Below are 22,202 nucleotides of genomic sequence, written 5' to 3'. Positions count from 1 at the left end.
CGGCTGCAACAATTATGTATCGGCAGTAAATAGCTAAATCGTAATGGCTGCTTCAAGTGGAAAATTTACTATGGAAGATATAGTAACACTGATTAATTAATTGATATTAATCAATTTATATTAAATATTAATTAAATTGACACTTTATTGGAAGCTATTTTAGGGGTGGGTGGACTGTAGTGGTTTTATTGGGGAGGTGGATGATGGATTAGGGCCCGTACCGGACATGACTCGTAAGGGTACGTGTAGAGGTGCGTACGCACCCTCCTCCAAAATTATCAAAGGTCCCCATATAGGCCTAATCTATCAAAGTTAGATAAATTCACGGAAACTTCTTTTTTTTTTCTTCTTTTTTTTTCTTTCTTTTTTTCTTCTTCCTCCAGGCCTTTTTCTTTTGTGTTTTCCAGTTTCTGGAAATATTAATTTTTTGCTGCTTGGATAGAAATTGATGCTGGCCCGACAGCGAGCCGCTGTAGGCAGTTTCTTAATTTATTTATTTAAAAAAAAAAAAAAAAAAAAAACATTCTTCATAATTTAATTTATTTTTATTTTATTTAAAATAATTTAATTAATTTAATTTAATAATTTAATTTAATTTAAAGGGACATTTCTGAGTTTGCTGCAATTTCAACGATTTGACTAACAGAGACTTTTTGACGACTGTAGCCTAATTACATACCAAATATATTTTTCTGCATAAAATAGTACTGACCATATATTAAACATGTTTCTGATCGTTCTAATATATTTGTACTAGGTTAAATTTCATTTTTATTTCCTAAAATATATTTTTTCCGTACGTACAAAATTATTTGAAGACAAAATCGGTGGGCCGACAGTGGGCCGATGTAGGCAATTTCTTTGTTAGATTTTTTTTTTTTTTAATCAAATGATAATATATATATATAAATAACATATCTACATTATATATTATTATTTAAACATGCCGATAAATTAGTCTAATCTTGTCACATCACTGCCGACGATAAACCGACTGGGGGCCACTGTAGGCAGTTTATATTAGATATTATTATTATTATTTTATTTTTTTTTTTTTTTAAATTAAATTATTATTATTATTATTATTTTAACCCAAAGAATATATAACATATCAACATTATTATTATTATTATTTAAATCCGCTGGTAAATTAGTCTGATATCATGAATCAAAACATCGCCACTTCAACAGACAGCGGGGCCGACAGTGGGCCGATGTAGGCAATTTCTTTATTAGATTTATTTTTTTTAATCGAAAGAAAATAATAACGTACCTACATTATTATTATTTAAACATGCTAATAAATTAGTCTCATCTTGTCACAGGAAACATCACTGCTTTGATAGAAATCGACGGCAGGCGGATGACGGACCGACATTGGGCCAATGTAGGCATGCAGTTTATTTAATTAGATTTTTATTTTATTTTATTATTATTATTATTATTATTATTATTATTATTTTAACCCAATGAATATATAAACATGTCAACATTATTATTATTTAAATCCGCTGGTAAATTAGTCTGATCTTGTCACAGGAAACATTGCTTCTTCACCGACGTTGGGCCGCTGGCGGGCCGCTTCAGGGTTGTTTTGGTATTAGTTATTTCTTCTTATTAGTATTCAAATGACATATAGACATATCTGCATAATTTTTATCCTCTGGTAAATTAGTGTTATCAAGTCACGGGAAATATTACACCTTCGAATGAAATCGAAGGCGGCCCGACAGCGGGCCGCTGTAGGAATATTTGCCGATGATAGCCGCTCATGTCCGATCAAATGCCGACATCGGACCGACGATGCATGCTTGCTGGGCTTGTGCTTGGAACATGTATGGGGTACCTGTAAAAAAAAAGTACTAAAATTTTGTGCGAACCTAGGGGTGTTGTAGAGCCATGGAAGGTACCATTGTCTGCAGTTAATACTTTGAGGTAGGGGTTGTAGTACTGATATTTATAGGTCATAGTTTGGTTGATATATTGCATGTAGTCTTTTAAAACACAAACGTAACTTGGTCGCCTATGGTATTTTATTTGGTATAGTCCAACCATTAGTGGTTTCGTTCGCAGCAGAAAGGTGCCATGTTTGCCTGAGCTTCGAATATGTCTTGTTTATTAGGTTGTAGGGGGTTTCTGAAACGATCATATTCGTAATCAATGTTTTGTGTTATTTTATGTTAAGTGTAAATAAACGTTGACGTAGTTAATTTTGTGTTTTCATTTCGTCTTCTGCACTAGACCTTAGTGAAACTCTTTATCATAAACAGCTACCTTAAAAGCCAGATCAGATAAATCGAATTTGGGAAACTAATAAACGGGTTTTTAAGTTACACAAGAGAGATCGAGGAATTCCCGTTACAAGATAATACTTTGAGGTAGAGGTTGTAGTAGGCCTACTGATATCTATGGGTCATAGTTTGGTTGATATATTGCATATAGTCTTTTTAAACACAAACGTAACATGGTCACCTATGGGATTTTATTTGGTATAGTACAACCTATAACGAATACATCTCACTAAAAGTAAAAACGCACAAGAATGCGATACTGTCATTGCCAAGAAATTACATGAGAAGACAAAACTGCAATGGTGGACAATGTTAGGTGATTTTTAATGTTTACGTTGGTAACAAGTTACTTTTAAGTTCATAATGTCAAATGTGTTGTTATGCATATCCATGTAAATGTTCAGTTGATAACTGTAAGTATAATTATGTTATTAAAATGTTTTACTGGTGAAGAAAGTATAATGTGATGAATTTGTACGTAACTGTATCGTGTACGGTGAACATTTTAACTGACACAATCATCGAGAGACTCAACGTAAATTAAAGGGATAGTATAGACTCAGACATGAGCCTTATGTGTTGGAAAGATGCATATTCAAACCACCAACACATACTGACACTTTAAGGAATGAAAAACGTGTAATTTTGTAGAGCTAGTAAAAAAACCACCGTGATTATATTCCTGCTAAGGTCTCACTACACAGATCACTTCCGGTCCACTATAGTTCTTAATTATGACACATGTTATGGTTCACATATTCACTTCTAGGAAATGGTGAAGAATTAAAACAATATGTATGTTTAATGGTAAGCATTCTGGCTGTATTTTGCCCATGTTATTTTGTAATATTGTGCATCAACCTTTTGGGACATGGGTATATAGCGCAAGTGACAGCCGCAGTGAATCGGTTAATGAACCACCTGTTCAGACCGGTACTATAGCCAGATGTGGTCATATAGCAAAAAACTGAGAGGGAAATATTCTCAATTTTGGAGTGAAAATAAATGTTTATATAATGTATGTTCGCAATGGTGTATTTTGTTAGTGCCAACGAGAACCCATTCTATTGGCAATCATCGTTTGAAGTTGGGCGGTTTAACATGGGTTTCAGTGGCAGATGACATCTGTGTAGTGAGACCTAACTGGGGACAGCCATTTTCTTTTGTTTTCGTTGCATCCGGAATTCTAGCATGGGGCGAAGGCAGAGTATGACAAATATTTTGAAAAGTCACTAGCCACAGGGCTAGTGGGTTTGTGAAAACCACTAGCCCACCAAGATAAAGCACTAGCCCAAATTCCTGATCAATTATAACTGGATTTTTATATAATTTTTGTAACATTACACATTTACGAGTATAACAGTAAAATAAAACAAACACTTAAATCATGTTGTAACTTTCAGTTTTTTGTTGTGTCGTACGTTTTGTCTTTTGTCAAGTGTGATCCATCGTCATTGTCCCGTTTTCGTTTTTGCCCTCCCCCCGGGGAAAAATAATTGAGCAAACTCTTGGTTGGTATCTAAACACACTATCAAAATAATTAAATTTAAATGAGGGTACGACAGTGTGACACACGGTAATAGATGGTTCAGTGTATTTGGTAGTTGGTTATATATTTAGGGCCTACTATTTATGTCGCCAGGAACGGTGATGCCAAATACAGGGCATTATTCCGTGTCAGACCGATATCAAAAGAATATAACGGCGACATCTAATCCGTTGTTAATTGATGAACAAAAAAGGTATTATCTTGTATCGGCAGCTGTGACGTATTATCCAAACCACTACATGTAATAGGCCAAGCCGAGTCATTGCATATGCGGTTACCATTAAAGTAAATTGTTTTCCTGATTGCCGATAACCACATGTTAGCGAAGTGTTAAATTAGAAAACAATAGGTAAATAAAACAAACACTGAAATTCAAAGCATGGCTGGGGTTTACTTGATTGAGATTAACCTGTCGTCGCGATTGGTGATTTCCAAGTTTTTAGCCTAAAACATAATATGTGCGAGATTAACTACCACGTGACGTGTCTAACCAATCAAAACACGCATGTCATTAGACTTTATTTCCTGTGCCAGAAACTTGAAAGGGAAAGGTAAACAATGCATGCTGTAACTGTGACGATGTAGAGATAGCCTGTTACTGCAGTTTGCAGACCTAGCTCAAGTGGATTATTATTATATATACTGATTGCGTTGTTGATATTATTCGATGACAAACGTCACAATCAAATTTATTAAACGAAATTTCAGCCGAGAGAAAAAGAAAGAAAGAAAAAAAAAAAAAACATGATCGAGCGATGCCGAGAGGAGGGGGGAAACCACTAGCCCGCAGGGGCTAGTGGTTTTGCGTTTCTCACTAGCCTGAACTTAAAAACCACTAGCCACGGGCGTCGGGCTAGCGGATTTGTCGAACTCTGGCGAAGGAAGGAAATGTTTTATTGGAAAGACTTCCAAACGTTCCAGCATGCTTGTTAATACTGTCACTAACCCTAAACCTAACTTAAGCCTGAATGAACTGAATGCTAGAACGATCGGAAGTCTTACCGTTTTATTTAACGACACTCAACACATTTTATTTATGGTTATACGGCATCAGACATATGGTTATGGACCACACAGATAACGAGAAGGAACCTGGTGTCGCCACTTCATGAGCTACTCTTTTCGATTAGCAGCAAGGGATCTTTTATATGCACAATCCCACAGACAGGATAATGCATACCACAGCCTTTATTACACCAGTTGTGGAGCACTGGCTGGAACGAGAAATAGCCCAGTCGGCCCACCGACTGGGATCGATCCTAAACCAACCGTGCATCAAGCGAGCGCTTTACCACTGGGCTACATCCTGCCCCCACCAGCATGGGGTGAAGTGATGTCAGCTCCGACCAACTCCTGTATGCACAGTGTAAACAAACAGTCATTTACGACGTGGCGCTTTGCTTTCATCAACCTGACTTGTAAAATAACATAAATGACTTGATAATATAATAAACTATTTAACTGTGAATATATGTACATGTATAATATATATGTGTATGCATTTATGTATGTGGGTATCTCTATGAATATACTGTCATATATGCACAATTATGCACGAAGTAACTCTGTTCCTTCTTTCGTTTCTTATTTCTTTTTTCTTTTCTTTTCTTTTTTCTCTATCTTTCTTTTCAATTTAGATCAGTGCCCTAGAGGAGTTTAAAGAATATTTCTTCATACTAGATATGTCAGTAATTACCTGTATATGTTACTACTAATATATATATATGCTATGTATTGTAGTAGTGATTTAGGGCCCCAACCCTAATACTACGTATTCTTCTGGGACAATAAAAAAAAAAAAAAAAAAAAAAAAAATATATATATATTTCAATTTGCATTAATAGAACGAAATGGGGTTATCGTATTTTTCTCTCTTAAAACCCCCAAAGAAACAATGCACACTATAGGCCTGTTGGTAGACTACGTTGGAGCAAAAACGACCACTCACGATACCTAAGTGATTATGTTCTTTTCTTTGGGACTACGTAATTGGTCAGTTCTGTGATTTCAGATGGGAAAGTCTACTTAATCAAGAGTTTTACAGAATGATTTAAAGTAATAAAGTATGACGGCTGATAAAGTCCATTAATTATTATTTTTGGGATGGCAAGTATATCCCAATACCTTGTGATGTTATAAAAATACCACCTGTACATAATTTTGTGTCTGGATGGCAGTAATTAATGGCTAGCTTGTCTGCCTAACAAATATACACATGCCAATCAGGAATCACAGGTGGAGGCCACTGAAAGTACTGGTATAGACCAATTAACTAAGAAAACACTCCGTTTATCATTTCATTCCGTAGGTTATTGCATGGACAAAACATCACAGCAGAATATTTCATGAGAACCAGAATTCACTTGTCGGTTACGCAACTGTAAAATCACAAGAATCTCCAATAAGTTACGTGGTGAACATGCAATTACATTCTAAAATTAAAAGTACCATATGTCAGTAATGAAAGTGAAAATCAGTTTGTTTTTGAAGCACCAATGTAGCACAGAATCGTAGTTCAAGGGTTTTAGGATTAGGTAGGCCTAACTTATCGGTTATGAGTACTATATTCACGTAACCGAACAATCGGTTAGTTAAGTAAAACTCACATGAACTTCCGATTACCTAAGATTTTGAAGTGTTGTCCCCTGAAACATGATACAGTTATTTCAACACTTTGACAATTGTGGTTTATTTTGTATTGTAAAATAATATATACTTAAAGCTGGCTTACTGGGATAGAATGACGTGATGCATTAAATATTATGTAACCACCGGCTCGCCAGATGGCGTATTCACTGGGATGGTACAAAATGGCTGCGCCCATTATATATAATAGCCATCACATTTTAATAATTAAATAAAATAATGTACTTGTTGATATATTAAAGGGACATTCCTGAGTTTGCTGCAATGTTTTAAGATGTTATCAAGTAATAAAATATTTCTACGATTAAACTTACGTATTAAATATATTTTCTTGTTTTGAATACTAGTGGCTGTATATTAAACATGTTTCTGATCGTTCTAATATTTGTACCAGGTTGATTTTCATTTTATTTCCTAATTATTATTTTTTTCGTACGTGCGAAATTATTTGAAGACAAAATCCAGTTTGGGCTTCTTACAAATATTAAGACAACCAGAAACACATTGAATATACAGACACTGATATTCTAAACCAGAAAATATATTTAATATGTAAGTTTAATCACAGAAATACTTTATTAGACGGAAACATCTTACAATGCAGTAAACTCGGGAATGTCCCTTAAAGCAATAATGTGCATTATATATCATTGAATATGCATACCAGTTCAAAAGCCTTGAGCGAGTATTCCTTTAATGATTTATAATTGTTATGATTTGATTTGCTGTTGTCATTTTGCTATGGTAGTCAAGTTCTGTTTCAAGTTATTTTACCACGGTATTGCGACGGCAATTAAAAATGTTAAAGCGGCAAACAGATCGATGCTTATCGTTAGCGTTCCTAACTCGGGCCTCTAGTTGAGAATAGAAAATCTGCATGACCTGTTTATCGGTCATGCAGAAATAAATCCAGTTAACCCATTTCCTTTTTGCATATCGCATTATATCCAAGTAAATGGTGCTTCAAATTCTGTGCAAACAAAAAATAGGTTATGCGAAATTAGTTTTCGCGAACAACGTGTAAACGAAACGACCATTCTCGCAATTTTCAGATGCCTGCATGCTAACTGTGTTATGCTTGAGACTGTTCGGTTTGTTTTCTCATGCAATCAACATCCGATTTGTTGTCATTTGCTTGTGTTTCATTTGTGAGGTTTTTCTTCACACTAATAAATCACAGTTCAGGAACATTGTCATTAACAATAAAGTTCAGACAAGTCTGTATCTAAATACAAAACTTTACAAACCCCTAAAACCATTAATTGTAAGGAGTCGTTTTTGTTTATTCCTTACAATTACATGTACCAATACTGGGTTCATTTGACTCATAGAAACTGACTTAAAATGGAGGATGATTAATTAAAATTTGGTGCGTGTCACATGACCTAACACAGGGGTGGGTCTTGGGGAGGGGGGCAGGGCCCCCCCCCCCCTAAATTTTGCAATAGTTATAATTTTATTATATATTAATTTGCATTTTTTTTACGATCCCCATCCAAACCTCCTCCAAAGTTCCTTGTAACACATGCCAGATCAATAAGGCGAAATCTTATTCTTATGATTTTCGTGCCCGCGGCTGTTGGAATTACTATTTCTTTAATTATAGTCAAGTTACAAAAAGGTATGCTGCATTTACTGTAGTGAATAGTGGACAGTCCATTCAGAACAATTGTAAATATGTTTGCGTGTATAAATTGTTTTAATTAAGAATCAGTTCTTTAGAAAATTAATATTGTACACACTATATTCCCTGATATCAACTAGTGCTGCAACGATAAATAGTATATACCGTGACGTTTCATCACCTAGATACGAACCACAATATAGTTTTGTGTATCATGATTTTTACACATTATTGTTTCCTTGTATCTTATTTGACAGGAAATAGGCCAAAAAAAAACCAAACCCAGCATTATATTAATTAGCAGTGGTATGAAATGGCAGTCGGTGAAAGAATTACATGCTTTAAAATTTGGTCCTAGAATTAAGATCCTATCAAAGTTTGTCACTGTAATGTGTTTTTTTTACAATTCTGTCTGGACAGAATGTGGGTAAAATCTATTGGTAATTAAATGTAGGAGAGTCATTTATCTTACCTGTAGTTGATAACAGTTCAAGCCCGTAGCCAGGATTTTGAGAGGGGTGCATGGGGGTCGTTTAGGCTTATGGTGAGGCATGAAGTGTCTCACATGAGGATGTGAAGTGCCCAAGTTGCTTACGGGGGTCCGGGGGCATATTGAAAAAAAAAGGTCGCCAGTAGGGGGGATCATCCGATCATCTGACCCCACATTGGCTATGGGCCTGCAATTTGGTTCAAACTTTAGAGCCAGTGGAGGTCAAATTCATGCAATCAGTAATGACCTTATTAATACGTTAAATCTAAACCCATGCTAGCTCAAGTTGTCTAATGGCCAAACAGTGTCATCTATTGTTCATTTTCTGGATACAGTACTGAATACTCGTACATTATATGTATATGTATATGTCTATGTCTATGTCTATGTCTATGTATGTCTGTCTATGTCTATGTATATGTCTATGCATATCTATGTATATGTATATGTGAGTTAGAATGCATAACTTTTATTCATCCTTTTTATTCCATTATTTCTTTTTGCCGATGTGATAAACATTTTTTTTTTTTTTATGTTCTGATATTTATTGTTCCGTTTTCGTGGTTCAAGGTAAAAACATACAAATGTCACATACTGTGATGATTATTATTTTATCGGCTTTATCCTGCGAAGGTTAGAATTGCAAATTTTAAAATGTTTTTGCCCAAAGCAAAATGTTCACCAACAGCAATTTTGAGCTTGCCTACAGCAATTTTAAATAGGTAACTTTTGCAACAAATGAAAACCCCCAAAGAATAGTCCTTCAACCAACGGCAATAAATTTTAAAATAATTTTTATCTGTCAGCAAATAACTGCCATCGGCAATTCATATTGCAGCTATGACAATTGCCGTTGGTCCCGTCGTTAAGTTCGTATCCTGTACTGGCCTAATATCCCGAAATACAGTCGAATCTACTTTATTGCATATTGGTTTATAGCATAAATCGGTTATTTGCATATTATTCTGCTGCACAGAACCTTTTAGCATTAAACCAATACAAATTACATCGCATTATTGAATAGCTTTATAAAGACAAATATTGGTTAAAGGCATACTGTCACGGATTTAAGGACCTTATTTCTCTACAAATGGATAATAAATAAAAATTACATGAATTGTTAGAAACCAAATCTAGCTATTGCATGCATCACCATAACTGAACCATGATGGAGTGAAATCCATGTCAACCCTCTCGGTAATTTTAGTTTTTGAATTATGGACCATTGCCATAATTCAATTATTTTTACAAAATATCATTAATAAATGGAGTATGGTGGTTATGAAGATGGTTCAATAAAGTACATTTAGGGACAAATCAAATTATTTTTGTTCAGGTAATACTGTGTTAGACCATTAAATAGGTAAGTGGTCCGTGACAATATGCCTTTAATTGCATACAAAAATAAGAAATAAATATAGGAAATTTTAATCAGAAAATGTTCCACAAATCTTTAATATTTTACCAGCTGAAACAATTGTAATTGCACAGAGAACAAAGCTGAATGTAAGTCCCGTTTATCAGTCGTATGCTTATGTAAGCTATTTTTCTGTTCTAGGGTACAGATTTTAGCTCAGTGCTCTCCTGTACAGAAAACAGAATTAGCAGAATGTCTTCAATAATATCCAATAAACCGGCTTCATATTCAGATACATTTGAAACATCTTCGTCCATCTCGAGTTCAGAAAGTTTAGAAGAATTGTGGACGAGGAAAGAGGAGAGTGCACAGTCAGGAAATTCAGAATCAGATTCAGAAAGTCGGGCATTCCATAGTACGGGAACATCATCAGAAAGAACATTGAGATCTGTACATGATTCAGATACGTGTACATACCGTGACAGCAGCCAGAGAATTCCTTCTTCATATTCTTCAACCAGAACAGAGTCTTATAATGGAACATATTCATATTCCAGCACTGCCAGCACCTGTGAAGAAAAGACTAGAATTTCTGCTGCCGAACCAAGTAAAATTGTATATGCATATATGGGCTATTTTCACAAAAAGGGGGCAAATATAACGGTAAAGAATTAAAAAAAAAGAAAAAAAAGTAGTTGTTCACGTCTTTAATAGTAAAATTTAAAGCAGATATGTTCAGTGGTACATAATTTCAAGTAGCAAAACTAAATTATTAAAGTGTACATAGAAATATATTCGTTTTTCTGTTTTTATCCTTTAGGCATAATAGTAAACAATTGTCTTTACCGTTAATTTATTAATATAGCAAAGAAAATTAATAATGGTAAATGCTTTTATAAATGTATATGGATATCTATAATTGTCACTATTAGAGGCATATACATGTATGTGAACAGTGCTTTAAACTACATTCAGTACACATATATTATTTTAAAACACGGTTCAAATGTAACAGAAAAATCAACCTCCACTTAGGGGAATCGAACCACAGACTGTCAGTATGAGAGCTAATAGGGAAATTCCCACTAGTTACTGCCAGTAGGAGCACTTAAAATTTATACCAACTCTTATATATATATAATATATATAAGATGTAATGCTAGACTGGATGATTCTGGGCTTCTAGAATTCATTTTTTTTTAAATCAACTAGCCATGGGATCAGTACTTTAAAAAAATTTACTAGCCACAATTAAATATTCACTAGCCCTACTTTACTTTAAGTTAATACAATTTTACTAAATAATAGTAATAATCAGGTATGTCATCTAAAGACGGATCGAGACAGAGCTGAAAAACACTAACATTGGGGGTGGGGGTAGGGGCAGGCTATTCATATTTACAAAATAGACGTAACTGCAACATTTGACTTATTTCTTTTTTACTAGCAATAGTAGTTACTTACTAGTCCAACACTAAATAGCACTAGTCATGGGAGTGGGGCTACCATAATCTAGAAGCCCTGTCGGGCATGGCAATAGTAGTTATTTACTAGCCCAACACTAAATAGCACTAGTCATGGGAGTGGGGCTACCATAATCTAGAAGCCCTGTCTGGCATGGCAATAGTAGTTATTTACTAGCCCAACACTAAATAGCACTAGTCATGGGAGTGGGGCTACCATAATCTAGAAGACTTGCAGTTGCATGTGAAAAAGTGTCAAATCTGTCTTTTCCATTATTCAGCATAGACAAAAATTATAACTGTAAATAAGACACATGACATGTCATGGTATTTGTGCTATCTGCAACATTGTACTTCAGTAATGCAACATTGTACTTAATTCAGTAATGCAATCATGCAAATTGTTTTTTTAAAAACAGATTCACTGAATGAGAAAATATAAATGATGGATTTCTCGTGCTTCCAGGATACTTTATTAAACGGTAAAGACAGACATTGAAAAAAGTGTTTTAACAATTAAAAATAACTTGCCTATAAAGATACCCAGCTAGTATTCATGTACCTACATGTACATGTTAATCTAAGCTTGACCTAGATGTGACAGTGCCATCTGGTGGATAACTTTTAAATTAATAAAAATTTTGGTCCTTTTTGTAGATAATATAATGGTAAAGACAATAATAATTTTTTTTTAAAGGTGCAACTTATTGTATACAGTGTAATTTTATTTTAATATTTTAAATTGAAATTTACGAAACTTATGTATTTGTGAGTGGTTTACTTACATTTTGCAGTTTAAAGGCAAACACCTAGTATTTTAGGGAGTTTTACGATTCCATGTGCTAATTTGTACACAAAAACGGAGTGGACATTTTGGGTTTATAATTTTTAACAACTGTGAACAAGCTTTTCTAATGCATACACATGGTCAAATATCATATCCAGTGCATCAAGTGATGATGCTTTTTATTTGCATCCCTGTTTATTTACATTATATGCATGTTGTTTCATGGAAAATATATTGGACCTGGCCCCATGCTTATAAACCTTAAAGTCTAGACTTTAATAAAGTCCAGACTTTAACGCCATTCAAATAGCATTACGTTAAAGTCTGGACTTTACTCAAGTCGAGACTTTAAGTTTTGTAAGCATGGGCCCTGCAATGTCTTGACCATTATTTGCCCCTTTTTGTGAAAATAGCCTGTATACTCGACAACATTAATTAAGGGCCAGTATCCAGGGTTCGTAGCGGTCTATATTCCTTGAAAATCTTTGAATTTTTTTTTTTTTTTTTTTATGTCTTTGAAAGTCTTTAAATTCTCACAAATCATAGCCAAAGCAATGATGATATGTTTTTACAGTGGCATGCATTTGATATTTTCCAGTTACAAGGTTTAATTTGTCATCACTGCCGTAGCTAGCAATCAAGAAAGCATTATAGAAACTTAAGAAAATTCTTTTCTTAACTGTTTAAGGAGTTTTAGACTATTAACTACTCAGATGCACACAATGAGTTTTTCATATATTTATGAAAACTACAAAACTGCGAATTTGGCTAGCATTTGTTAATGCATGGGGGGGGGGGGGGGGAGGGGGCGGGACAGTGGTACAGTGCTCGCTCAATGTGTGGTTGGTCTGGGATCGATCCCTGTCGGTGGGCCCATTGGGCTATTTCTCGTTCCAGCCAGTGCACCACGACTGGTATATCAAAGGATGTGGTATGTACTGCCCTGTCTGTGGGATGGTGCATATAAAAGATCTCTTGCTGGTAATCAAAAAACGTAGCCCATGAAGTGGAAACAGCAGGTTTCCTATCTCATTATCTGTCTGGTTCTTAACCATATATCTGATGCCATATAACCGTAAATAAAATATTTTGAGTGTGTCGTAAAATAAAACATTTCTTTCTTTGTTAATACATTGGGCCATAAGAAATACTTATATTTTATTCTCTCTAAATTGTTGTTTAAATACATTTTGTTGAGTATATTTATTTTAAGCCACAGTTACACCTTTTCATCATTTAAGTACAATAAAGATCTCACATTCAGTATGTATAATAATAATGTCACAATCTTGCCTATTCATCTGCTAACCATGTTTGCTAATTATGTAAAACTCAAAACATACATGTAACTATAGTAACTGTTTTAATAAACTCACAATCTCATATCTCCATCCTGTTACATTGTTTACTAATGGGGTGGGATGAGTAGCCACGGGTAAAGCACTTGCTTTATGTGCAGTCGCTCTGGAATCGATCCCTGTCAGTGGACACATGGCTATTTCTCTGTCCAGCCAGTGCACCATGACTGGTATATCAGGCCGTGGTATGTGCTATCCTGTCTTTGGGATGGTGCATATATAAAAGATCCCTTGCTACTAATGGAAAAATGTAACAGGTTTCAATCCTCTCTTTTGTAATTTAGTAGCAATTAAGGGATCTTTTATATGCACCATCCCACAGACAGGATAACACATACCACAGCCTTTGATATACTAGTCGTGGTGCACTGGTTGGAAAAAAAAATAGCCCACCAACAAGATGTACCTGTGAAATGTATCAAATGTTTGACATCTAATAGCCGATGATTAATAAATCAACATGCTCTAGTTGTGTCGTTAAACAAAACAAACTTTTACTTTTAACTTTCTTTGTTTCAGATGATAGCTGTGGGAGTTACACAGAACATGAAAACACTGACGACGATGGCGACTCTTCTTCGTTTTCCGACACGCAGTCGTACCGCAGCGAGCTTAGCTTTGTCGATGACTCGCAGGACACGACGAGTGACCAGTATTCGTACTCGGAGACGTTCGAACCCTCGACGGTCGACACCCCAGCCACACACTCCGCCGCGACGGGTTCCATGCGAGTGAGGATGCTAGAAACACTGAGAGAAGAATCGGATTACGAAGACTCCCAAAGTCTGCAGAAGGAAGACATTTATAGTTTTGACAGGTGATCTATCTGCAGAGTGTATCTTTTAAAAAAAAGAAGAAGAAAGAAACAAATATTTTATTTAACGACGCACTCAACACATTTTATTTACGGTTATATGGCGTCAGACATATGGTTAAGGACCACACAGCGTTTGAGAGGAAACCCACTGTTGCCACTACATAGGCTACTCTTTCCGATTAGCAGCAAGGGATCTTTTATTTGCACTTCCCACAGGCAGGATAGCACAAACCATGGCCTTTGTTGAACCAGTTATGGAGCACTGGTCAGTGCAAGTGGTTTACACCTACCCATTGAGCCTTGCGGAGCACTCACTCAGGGTTTGGAGTCGGTATCTGGATTAAAAATCCCATGCCTCGACTGGGATCCGAACCCAGTACCTACCAGCCTGTTGACCGATGGCCTAACCACAACGCCACCGAGGCCGTTTTTTTATTTTAAAAGAAGAAATTTTACAAAACTTGGTACGTTGATTCTGAAACCAAAGAGGAAAATAGAGATTGCCACACTAGCTGTTGTTGGTCCCTTACCAGCTCAACCGGAGGGACTATAGGTTCCATCTTCGTTGCGGCAGGTAAAGCGCTCACTTGATGCTTGGTCAGTCTAGGATCGATCCCCATTGGTGGGCCCATAGGACTATTTCTCGTTCCAGCCACTGCACCACAACTGGTATATCAAAGGCCGTGGTATGTGCTATCCTGTCTGTGGGATGGTGCATATAAATGATCCCTTGTTACTAATGAAAAAATGTAGTAGATTTACTGTTGACTGTGTCAAAATAACCATACGTTTGACATCCAATAGCCGATCATTAATAAATCAATTTGCTCTAGTGGTGTCATTAAACAAAACAAACAAACTTTTTTTTTTTTTTTTTTTTTTTTTTTTTTTTTTTTTACAAAAGTTGGTATGTTGACTCTAAAACCAGAGAGGAAAATGGAGATTACCACATTACCTGCTTGTTAGTCTCTTACGGGTCCAACATGACGGGACTATAGCTTTCATCTTCATCCTTCTGTCTGTCTGTCTGTCTGTCTGTCTGTCCGTCCATCTGTCTGTCCCACATATAGTTTTTCAGATGTTTATTTTCACAATGCCTTGAGTTATTGAGCTTAACTTTTGAATATAGCTTTATCGTGTACTATCACAGACCCATTTTTGACAGAGTTATGGCCCTTGAATTTAGGAGGTATAAATATTTGTTTTCCTGACAGGTTTTTTTTTTTTTTTTTTTTTTGAAATACCTGAAGATATTGAGATTAAATTTGGCAAACACGAAAAACTGCTGTATTCGTTATTGTGTTATTTTCTGTTGTAGGTCGGTAGAAATGAGAACCAGTGATGAGGACACTTTTTATTTTGTGTTATTTTCTGTTGTAGGTCAGTAGAAACGAGATCCAGTTATGATGACACATTTGAACCATCTGACAGTTATACGGACAGCTTTAGGATACGGACAAAAGACATTCGAGAAATATCAGTGAGTTATTTTTTATCTTCGGTTTTTTATCTTCTTTTTTTTGTTATCTTCTTTATACATGTACGTCTGTAAAGACATGTGTTTTAGTGAGGGAAAGAAGAAATGTTTAATTTATCAACACACTCAACCAGGCCTCTGCAATTGCGAGAACAATCATTTCTTTCGCGTGTCGCTCACACAAATCTTAATTTTGCGTAACGTAATTTTTTACGAGCAACATTTGGAGAACACTATTTACTTGTATATAACAGGTTGCACAAAAGGGAAATGTGTTACCTAGATTTATTTCTGCTTAACCAATAAATGGGTCGCACAGATTTTCAATATTCAATGTCAGCACATTTTTATTACGGTTATATGGCATTGGACATACAATGTATGGTTATAAACCTCACAGATAATAGGAAAGGAAGTAAGTGGTTTATTTAACGACGCACTCAACACATTTTATTTATGGTTATATGGGCTCATTGGGCTATTTCTCATTCCAGTCAATGCACCACAATTGGTATATCAAAGGCCGTGGTATGTGCTATCCTGTCTGTGGGATGGTGCATATAAAACATCCCTTGCTACTAATGGAAAAATGTAGCAGGTTTCCTCTCTAAGAATACACTTCAAAATTACCAAATGTTTGACATCCAATAGCCGATGATTAATTAATCAATGTGCTCTAGTGATGTCGTTAAACAAAACAAAACTTCTTTTTTTCCTCTCTAAGACTACAGTATATGTCAAAATTACCAAATGTTTGACATCCAATAGCCGATGATTACATTTGTAATTAATTAATGTTCTCCAATGGTGTCGTTAATCAAAACAAACTTTAGAGACAATTTAAGTTCTCCCTTGATAATTTGTTGCCAGGAAGCCGAGTTGACTGCTGCGGAGGCCCAGGAAGAGAGGGAGGAATTTATCAACAGAATGTGTGAACAACTCAAGAAAAAGAAACCTGACGTTCACAGAATACCACAGAAGAAATGTAAGTACATGTACACAGGGTTCCAGCTGCCGTTTGCCATTGTCGCCAATTGGCGAATTATCACAAATTTGGCTATAATCTGGTCAATCAGGCGATACAAAATGGCGTTTTATTTTTTTCAACCAATGTTTCCCGAAATTCGGATTATCTTATTTTCCTAATATATATATATATATATATTTAATGTCGCCGCCATTCCAAAAAATATATACGCGCGGAACCCTTGCCCTTAATAAAATAAAATGTGGATGCAGTGAATCATGAACCATTCAAATCGTTAACGATTCCTCACGAATAAAATCTACATACAGGGCTCTGTTCGATCGAGTACTTCATTCGTATGAATATATTTATTTCAGTTTGCGTAAGCTCGATATAACCTATTAAAACGCCAGATATGCGGGTCCACAATTTTTTATTTAAGTTTCACATCGAATTATGTTCTGATGTTTTATCTACCAAGATAATTTGCATTTTGTATCATTGTTTAGGTTTAATTTTAAAACATTGTTCTAGTAAATCAAATGCTCGTTCAAATGCAATCTTTAATCACAGTTATCACGTGGTGACGCTGAGCGTTGCGGGACCGCCAGTGATTACAACACAATGCCGCGACCAACCAAGTACAAACGGAATCGCGATTTGTATACAAGAGACCGGCCTCGGTGGCGTCGTGGCAGGCCATCGGTCTACAGGCTGGTAGGTACTGGGTTCGGATCCCAGTCGAGGCATGGGATTTTTAATCCAGATACCGACTCCAAACCCTGAGTGAGTGCTCCGCAAGGCTCAATGGGTAGGTGTAAACCACTTGCACCGACCAGTGATCCATAACTGGTTCAACAAAGGCCATGGTTTGTGCTATCCTGCCTGTGGGAAGCGCAAATAAAAGATCCCTTGCTGCCTGTCGTAAAAAAGAGTAGCCTATGTGGCGACAGCGGGTTTCCTCTAAAAACAGTGTCAGAATGACCATATGTTTGACGTCCAATAGCCGATGATAAGATTAAAAATCAATGTGCTCTAGTGGCGTCGTTAAATAAAACAAACTTTTTTTTTTGTATACAAGAAATATGATGTTCCATCACAGGTAAATATAGCTTTTTGACACAAATAAAATTTAAACATATACACTTTACCTCGGGTTGTTTTTATTTCATAATTATAGTTTGTTAACAATCTGAATGGGTCATTTAAAAAGCAGTTCAAGAAAAGCTGAAAAGAATTACAAATAAATTGCTCACTAGGACAAATACACCACATGAATTTGAGAATAAATTACACAAATATAAATATTAAAATTTTCAATCCGCTCTTTTGGCTATAAAATTTATATCGTGGCTATAAAAGTAAACATTTGGCTTCAACTTTGGCTATTAATGAAAATTTTCCAGCTGGAACCCTGGTACATGTTTAGTGAAGAATGTACGAGGAGGTGTGGATTTGTGATAAATAATTCATGTACCCCGTAATGAAGAGTTAGTTATTTTTTACAAACATAATTCATTATTCATTTAAAATATTTACTCTTTTTTTTTTTTATTTAATTAAAATATTGGTTAAAATGGTAAAAAAAAAACCTATTTACAAAACTAATAAAATAAAAGACAGGATCCTTACTAACCTAATCTGAACTAGTCAATTCTCAGCAGTGGATGGCTGGCATTAAGTGTGATACACGTGCTAAATGTGTGATTAAAGTTTGTTTTGTTTAACGACACCACTAGAGCACATGGATTTATTTACCATCGGCTATTGGATGCTAAATGTGTGATCTACATGACAATGTATGATTTCTGATTTAGTCTGACAATGTACGTTGTATTCTACATAAATACATTACTATCTCTACATGTCCATTCAATGAAAGAAAGAAAGAAATCATTTATTTAACAACGCACTCAACACATTTTATTTACGGTTATATGGTGTCAGACATATGGTTAAGGACCATACAGATTTTGAGAGGAAACCCGCTGTCGCCACTACATGGGCTACTCTTTCCGATTAGCAGCAAGGGATCTTTTATTTGCGCTTCCCACAGGCAGGATAGCACAAACCATGGCCTTTGTTGAACCAGTTATGGATCACTGGTCGGTGCAACCTACCCATTGAGCCTTGCGGAGCACTCACTCAGGGTTTGGAGTCGGTATCTGGATTAAAAATCCCATGCCTCGACTGGGATCCGAACCCAGTACCTACCAGCCTGTAGACTGATGGGCTAACCACGACGCCACCGAGGCCGGTAACAATAGCATGATGTCACAGATAATGATTAATTAATAGTAATTTGTTACAGACTCAAGACTCTTTTTAATCTCATTATAAAAATCGTTTTCAAATGACATTACCCAAAATTTCAGACCAACCAAGATAATAGGTGTTCTCTTGATGAAAACAAACAAGTACATTCATTAAGCTGCTAGCTTCTGGATTTTTTGGGGGGCATTCCAAATTTTAGAGTGGGGTGGGGGTGTGGGGGTGCATTTACAGCACCTTCCCACGGACCTATGCCTGGGATATTATATATCTTTATTATCTAAAGTTATTGAATTCACTTGGTTGATTTCAGATGTTCGTGAAGATCCTGTCTTGGTGTCATATTGCAGAAAGAAAATTAATCAGTTAAACAGCGGAACTACAGACAGTAAGTTTAAACAGACAGTAGATAACATGGAGTGGCAGTTAAGTCCTTGATGGAGCGGAACTACAGACAGTAAGTTTAAACAGACAGTAGATAACATGGAGTGGCAGTTAAGTCCTTGATGGAGCGGAACTACAGACAGTAAGTTTAAACAGACAGTAGATAACATGGAGTGGCAGTTAAGTCTTTGATGGAGCGGAACTACAGACAGTAAGTTTAAACAGACAGTAGATAACATGGAGTGGTAGTTACGTCTTTGATGGAGCAGAACTACAGACAGTAGATAACATGGAGTGGCAGTTAAGTCTTTGATGGAGCAGAACTACAGACAGTAAGATTAAACAGACAGTAGATAACATAGAGTGGCAGTTAAGTCCTTGATGGAGCGGAACTACAGACAGTAAGTTTAAACAGACAGTAGATAACATGGAGTGACAGTTAAGTCCTTGATGGAGCGGAACTACAGACAGTAAGTTTAAACAGACAGTAGATAACATGGAGTGGCAGTTAAGTCCTTGATGGAGCGGAACTACAGACAGTAAGTTTAAACAGACAGTAGATAACATGGAGTGGCAGTTAAGTCCTTGATGGAGCGGAACTACAGACAGTAAGTTTAAACAGACAGTAGATAACATAGAGTGGCAGTTAAGTCCTTGATGGAGCGGAACTACAGACAGTAAGTTTAAACAGACAGTAGATAACATAGAGTGGCAGTTAAGTCCTTGATGGAGCGGAACTACAGACAGTAAGTTTAAACAGACAGTAGATAACATGGAGTGGCAGTTAAGTCCTTGATGGAGCGGAACTACAGACAGTAAGTTTAAACAGACAGTAGATAACATGGAGTGGCAGTTAAGTCCTTGATGGAGCGGAACTACAGACAGTAAGTTTAAACAGACAGTAGATAACATGGAGTGGCAGTTAAGTCTTTGATGGAGCGGAACTACAGACAGTAACGTTAAACAGACAGTAGATAACATGGAGTGGCAGTTAAGTCTTTGATGGAGCGGAACTACAGACAGTAAGATTAAACAGACAGTAGATAACATGGAGTGGCAGTTAAGTCTTTGATGGAGCGGAACTACAGACAGTAAGTTTAAACAGACAGTAGATAACATGGAGTGGCAGTTAAGTCTTTGATGGAGCGGGACTACAGACAGTAGATAACATGGAGTGGCAGTTAAGTCTTTGATGGAGCGGAACTACAGACAGTAATGGAGCGGAACTACAGACAGTAAGTTTAAACAGACAGTAGATAACATGGAGTAGCAGTTAATCTTTGATGGAGCGGAACTACAGACAGTAGATAACATGGAGTAGCAGTTAAAGGAAACATGACACGTAACCACATTATAGCTCATTTTAAAAACAAAATGATATAAAAATAATATACAAATAAGTTTATAACAATAAAATGCGTGTAGTTATCTTAAAACGAAGAAATTACACCGATCAGTATCAAAGTATGATTTATGCATATTTTTCCGTAAGCTTTCGGAAAAAACCGGAAGTGACGTCAGAGCCGCTATACTCTTTCATTGTTTATATATGGAGTAAGGGGCGTATGATCTTTTCAGAGCCCAACAATGCCGTACTGTGCGGCCTTTGGGTGTCAAAATAAACAGTTTAAAGGATCGGGATATCTTTTTTCGGTTTTCCAAAGGATTGTATTCGAAGAAAGGCGTGGATATTTTATTGTAAAAGAAAAGATTGGACACCAACGCCGTATAGTACTTTGTGTTCCGTACATTTTTCACCTTCAAATTACGAGACTTTTCCAGCAACGAAAGAAAGTTACGGATATCGTAATGCTAGAGCAAAATTATTTGTAACAGCTATCCCTGATGTTCACCTATTACTAGCACCAGAAGAGCCAAGACGCCAAAAACATCACGAGGGGCATATGCTAAACGAAGACGAGCTGAGGTAAGTTTATCTGTTCATTTCATTTTCTTGTGCATGTCGAAATACTTCCATCCCAACTTCCAATAGAAGTGTTTGGGTTTTTTCATTATCAATAATTACACAGTAATTTGATAATTTTAGGACTTTCCTTTGACACATAATACTTATAAATATTAGGGTTACCTTCCCTCTTAACGACTAGATAATGCACGTGTACCTAAAAGAAATTACTTTTATTTTCAATATTTTTGCTCTCACCAGCACGAATCGGAAAGAGAGAAACTGTATGTTCCGGGGGAATATTTAACATGGATTTATGTAGATCTATACAAAAATACTATTATCAATTAATTCTATGTTTTGACCAGAAAGTTAATTATTGATAATCCACCAATTTACAGAATATTGTATTCATACCAAATACATCCATTTTATGAATCCAAACTGGTGTACACATACAATTAGTATTGTGTCAAAGAATTGTTCAAATACAATATGTGCTGCTAAAAATCTTTTGTATTCATTAACAGATACAGGTATCAAACATGTATTGGAATATATAAACCAACATTTCTCCAGTGAAGGATATATGGTAGCCCCACTTCCATGGCTAGTAATATTCAACGTTGGGCTAGTAAATACACTACTATTGGCCATGCCAATGGCATTTTTTGGGTAAATGTTGCAGTTAAGTCTATTTTGTAAATATGAATATCCTGCCCCAACCCCTCAATGTTAGTGTTTTTAGACTTTAGGTGACATATTTGAGTATTACTGTTATTTAGTAAAATGTATTAACTTTCAAGTAAAGTAGG

The 22,202-nt window shown here is 35.9% G+C and overlaps 1 protein-coding gene across 1 annotated transcript in view; it reads left to right on the top strand.

Annotated features, from left to right (window-relative positions):
* Positions 1-226: 226 nt before the first annotated feature.
* LOC121387254 (clumping factor A-like) overlaps positions 227-22,202 on the top strand; it is a 52,557-nt gene continuing 30,581 nt past the window's right edge. Inside the window, exons 1-7 of the mRNA XM_041518279.1 lie at positions 227-239; positions 1,326-1,387; positions 10,159-10,564; positions 14,085-14,382; positions 15,763-15,862; positions 16,730-16,844; positions 19,411-19,485. Of these exons, the coding sequence (XP_041374213.1) occupies positions 227-239; positions 1,326-1,387; positions 10,159-10,564; positions 14,085-14,382; positions 15,763-15,862; positions 16,730-16,844; positions 19,411-19,485 (1,069 nt within the window). The remainder of the gene's footprint in view (positions 240-1,325; positions 1,388-10,158; positions 10,565-14,084; positions 14,383-15,762; positions 15,863-16,729; positions 16,845-19,410; positions 19,486-22,202) is intronic.

The sequence above is a fragment of the Gigantopelta aegis genome, chromosome 13 (assembly GCF_016097555.1).
Source record: "Gigantopelta aegis isolate Gae_Host chromosome 13, Gae_host_genome, whole genome shotgun sequence".
NCBI classification, from domain to species: Eukaryota; Metazoa; Mollusca; class Gastropoda; order Neomphalida; family Peltospiridae; genus Gigantopelta; species Gigantopelta aegis.
This window is presented reverse-complemented; position numbering and strand designations above follow the sequence as displayed.